Raw genomic sequence first — 4,897 nt, forward strand, 5'->3', positions numbered from 1 at the left:
AACTTAGCACAAGAAAGTAAAAATAACGACGCAGCCATGCAAAAGGCAATGAAAAGTGCAGAATATATAAAAGCTAATAATGACTGGTTAGATGCCCAAGCCAACGCTAAAGCAGCCCAACTTATAGGGTCAATAAGGACAAAAATACAAGCGGATGAAGACAGTTCAAATGAAGCTTTAATGAATGCTGACTTTAAGAATGCCTTCGAAGCTCTTCATAGTAAGGTGAAACAAGTGAACGATTTCTCATCTGGAAAGAAACTGAAGTCTGAAGGTTTCGACAAAGAGTTAAGAGAAGTAGCACAAAATATGACGAAAATAACAGATGCAGCAACGAGACAGGCAGTTCAAAGTGCCTATGACGCCGTTAGAGCAACTGTTGTGGAAAGTCAAGAAAAAGAGTTACAACAGACCAAAACAGACCTAGTAAATGCTTTCTTAAAAACGAAAAGTCAGGTAGGACATTATGCTGCAGATGGAACATATGTGCCAGCTGGTGGAACTTATATACCACCAAACCCTCCAAGCGAAGCACCTGCACCAGGACTACCTAAAACATTTACATCGTCACATGGACACAGACACAGGCATGCACCAAAACCAACACAACAACCAACAGTTCAAAATCCAGCACCACAACAACAACCAAAACCAACAGTTCAAAATCCAGCACAACAACCAAAACCAACACAACAACCAACAGTTCAAAATCCAGCACCACAACCAAAACCAGCACAACAACCACCTCCACAACCAGCACAGCAACCAACAGTTCAAAACCCTGCACAACAACAACCACAAACAGAGCAAGGACATAAAAGAAGTAGAGAAAAAGGAAACCAAGAATTCTTAAAAATGCTTAAGGAAGATTATGGTTACCCAGATACTCTTGACTTTAGTGACAGATATAAAGAAGCTATTAGAAAGTTCAAGGAAGGAAATACTGACCCGAACCTATTTAGCTTTATGGTTCAGCATCAAATGGGATATAATCTCAAACCTGGAAAATACAAGCTCGCTAAGGGATATGATTTAATAGCATATCATCCAAATGACATGAATGAATTTACTCCGAGATATTTGGTGTCAGAGCTAAATGATAATTCAACTCTCTTCATGAAACGCGTAAAAAATAGAGACGGAACGAAAGAAGAAAGGTTTATGAGTCCGGATGACTTAGATAGGGAACTTGTTAAAAACGGTCTCGGAATATATGAAATGCCAGCAGATGAGGTACAAGAAACTCAACAGGAAGAAGTTCAGATACAACCAGACATGGAAGAAATAGTTCAGCAACAACAGCTAGAAGAGCCTGAAGGAAACGAACAAGTCCCTCCTTTGGAAACTAACTTCACAGAACTAGATGAAGATTTGGAACAGCCGAAAAATCTTGACCCTCAACAAGTGTATGCGGAGAATATGGAATCTTTCCAAGAGTCTAAGAAAAATTCGGCTGACATAGTAGAAGAATATCGAAAAATGTTCGCCGACATACAAAAGACTCCAACATCAGATGAAAATATTCAGCATAGAATGGAAGTACTGAAAGATAATGTACGCAAATACAATAATCCTTTTTACTTACGACCATATAACGTTCAATCTTTGGCTGAACTCGGTGAAAATAAAAGGTTAAATTTCAACAAAACATATAGAAATGAAACATTGTTTAAAGTTCATTCAGAACCTAACCAATATGGAAACAAACCTACTTTTGTTTCTGCAGACTATGGAACTACAATGAGATGGGGTCATAAAGCTAATCCGGATAGGTGGTTCATAAACTTACAACCTCAATTCCAAGAAGTTGTAGACGCAATGGAAGTGAATGGTGAACCAGATATAACGGGTATTTTCAGCGCGGCTTTAATGCCATTGAGAGATATGAAAGATGCAGATATTTTGGACCAGTATGAAATGAACATGGCTGATGGAAATATAACACCTGACGTTCTAGAACATTTATCTCAAAGAACTACACAGAACCATAGAGATGGTATATTTGGTGAAGAGTTTAGAAAGAAAGTTAGGGAGAGAGAAGGAAGAGAACCTATTGTACATGACCTTGCAAACGAAAGTTTGCAAAATGTCATAAAAACTTACTTTGCAGACAATGAACTGAGAAGGGATGAATATTTAAGAAAACTCAAATGGACAGTACCAAATGAAATGTTAGTATTGAAAAACATGTTCCATGACAAAATAAAACCAACTACAGAAATAAATGACGCAAGACTGAAACGTTGGGTAAAAGCTTTCCCATTCACAAAAGATATTATTGGTAACATGGAAAGAAAACCAGAATGGCTACAAAAACATATATTTGGAAACGAGCTTATTCCATATGGACAAGCTCTGTTTGAAGAGCTTGAACCGGAAACTCAGGAAAGAGTCATGCAAACAATACGCGAAGACTCAAATACAAACTATGACAAAATCTTTCTAGGATATAGGTTACCTGAGATGGGCGACCAGAGCCCAAAGGCAAAAAGGACATAGGAAATTTACAACATACTAGGTGAACATGAGGCAAAGATGCAACAACTTGAAGCAGAGGGCAAGTTACCAAAAGCGACACCAAAGAAGAAGAGAAGAGTAGAACAAAGTGAAAGTAGTGAAGAAGTAACTTCATCTAGTGAAAGTAGTGGCATTGAAGGAAAAAGAAGAGTTAAAAACTCAGTCAGGAAGAAAGTAAAGCTTGGTACGAGTGGGTTCTATTATGACACATAAATCCAACTATTCTATATTTTTACCCATATGAAATGTACGCCGCTCAGAATATAACGCCAACAGTTTTGGATGCCATGAACGGAAATGTTTCCGAATGGTATAACGAATGCGACAATGCCATTAGAAGGTCAGAAATAGTTCCTGGAACTTACGAATATACAACTGCTGTTTTTATGGAAACGTAGGTGAGTTTGGAGAAGGTTCTTCAAACAACAGTAGATATTGCTTGCGACAGGTTTCATATTATTTCTATTGACAACTCATTCTTATACGTGGAACAAGACATTGAAATAAAACCTTCTGCCAAGTTGTCTGACAAGAAAGGTTGCAATGGAATTTTCTATGTCGGATACCAATATGCTCCAGAAGTTTTCATGGGATATAAGATATATTCTAACTCTGACTTAGTTCAAACAGTAACATGGGCAAACTATGAATGGTTCGCTTTGAGAAACTCAGTACAACCACAAGCTAGAGAACAAACAGACCAGTATGCCACCATTGAGAAAATAAGAAGACTTGACCCTAACGTTCCAGGAGTTTATGTTAACCTTTCTGGACAAACTGCAGCAGCAGTAACCAAAGTAAAACTGAAACTTAGAGTTCCTTTGTCATCTTTCCTCATCTTCAGGTTTTTTAAGATACTTGCCAAACTGGGCAGGAAAATTTCTATTGAACTTACTCCAAGCAAAAATAACTTAGTCATTGCACCAACACAAGACCCATTCAGCATTACTGTAGCTGGAACTGGTGGAGCCAAGTTCTGTGACTTTTGCAAAGACAAAGTTGACTTAGACTTTGGTTTCTCAAACCTCAACACTGAAGTAAACTATTATTTCAATGCTGCTGGAGATGCTTGGGACCCAGTTAAGTTCACATGCGAAAAATTTGAATGCAAGAGAATAGAAAGCAGACTTGCCGTTTATATGTTGGACCCAGATATTTCAAATGCTTTAGCTGCCAAATATATTGCAGTTCCACTTATGTTCCCTATACACCAAATATCTGTCAAAGACTTTGCAGGTGAAGTTGGAAACCAAAATCCAGGAGCCGCAGGTGCAAGAACAGATATTGCTTTAACAACTGCAATGAAACATGCAGATACTATGTTTGTACTGTTCAGACGAACTATAAATGACTATTCTTGTTTCTACAACCCTGGTATTAAATATCATATAAACATAGATGGCAATATTATCCAAGAGAAGAATATTCTACAGTTGAGGATATGAGGTCATACAACTTGACATTAGATGCTATGAACTTTAACAACAACTTCACAACAACCATTAACCCTGAAATGCAAAGTTCTATTATGCCATATGTGAAAGTATGGACTCATACAGGAGGTCAAAAAACTCAATATACAAATGGAGACCGTTCAAACTTTTGGCTTGGCATTCCATTTGCTGACTCAGAAGACTTTATGGGTGGTATTTCAACTGTTGGTACTGTACAAATACAATATACTGGTGACAGAGACGGTCCAGATGAATTGAAAGCAAAGAAGTTTACAAAACCAATAGCACTTTTCACGGAAGATGCTCTTTTGAAGATTCGTTCGATGAAACCTGCTGGGGCTCCTCAGATTGGCATAACGACAGCTTCCATCGAGCAGATTTTGGCAGCAGGTCAGTAAGTTGTTCTTGAACTGACTTCTCTCCGTCAAATATTGACAGTACGCCAGTTTTGACATAATATTGTATTATAAACTTTCCTTTAGTAATATCGGTCATTTTTGAAGTTATATTTTTGTCTGCTTCAAGAACTTTCACCATTTCAGTTATACCAACTTTCTTTGCTTTATGAAAATATTTTGGTTCAGCAAAGACTGCTATTCTATAACATTTTCCATTGTTTGTGTAAAGAACTATTCTGTCAATGTATTTGTATTGTTTGTGAGTATAAACTTTGTTCTGCTTCAATTCAATAAGATATCCGAATACGTCATCTTTTTATTCTAAGTAAAATGTCATTTCCGAAAAATAGAAGCATAAGTGTTTCAAAAGGTTTAATGGCGGTGGCAGATGTGAAGTTAAATTCACAACTCAAACAAACAGTCAAAGTGTTGTTGTCAATGTCAAAGACAGAGATGTTGAAGTGGGGAAACCATACGAAGACGAAGATGGTATAACAATTGTTCCTGTAAAAGAACCAACATATCCTG

General features: G+C 37.3%; 2 protein-coding genes and 1 pseudogene across 3 annotated transcripts, besides 1 other annotated feature; all 3 read left to right on the forward strand.

Moving 5' to 3' along the window:
- Positions 1-36: 36 nt before the first annotated feature.
- On the forward strand, positions 37-1,562 carry TVAGG3_1079270 (annotated as a pseudogene). The gene has a single exon. A coding segment is annotated over exon 1 (1,526 nt).
- A 121-nt stretch (positions 1,563-1,683) lies between these two features.
- Positions 1,684-4,327: a mobile genetic element.
- On the forward strand, positions 1,885-2,499 carry TVAGG3_1079290 (protein of unknown function, DUF4106 family; the record flags this gene model as incomplete). The annotated part of the gene is made up of 1 exon (XM_053888481.1): positions 1,885-2,499. The coding sequence occupies one exon, from the start codon at positions 1,885-1,887 to the stop codon at positions 2,497-2,499; it is 615 nt and encodes a 204-aa protein (XP_053744389.1).
- On the forward strand, positions 2,536-2,730 carry TVAGG3_1079300 (protein of unknown function, DUF4106 family; the record flags this gene model as incomplete). The annotated part of the gene is made up of 1 exon (XM_053888482.1): positions 2,536-2,730. The coding sequence occupies one exon, from the start codon at positions 2,536-2,538 to the stop codon at positions 2,728-2,730; it is 195 nt and encodes a 64-aa protein (XP_053744390.1).
- Positions 4,328-4,897: the final 570 nt, after the last annotated feature.

The sequence above is a fragment of the Trichomonas vaginalis genome, assembly GCF_026262505.1.
Source record: "Trichomonas vaginalis G3 chromosome Unknown ctg_138, whole genome shotgun sequence".
NCBI classification, from domain to species: domain Eukaryota; phylum Parabasalia; order Trichomonadida; family Trichomonadidae; genus Trichomonas; species Trichomonas vaginalis.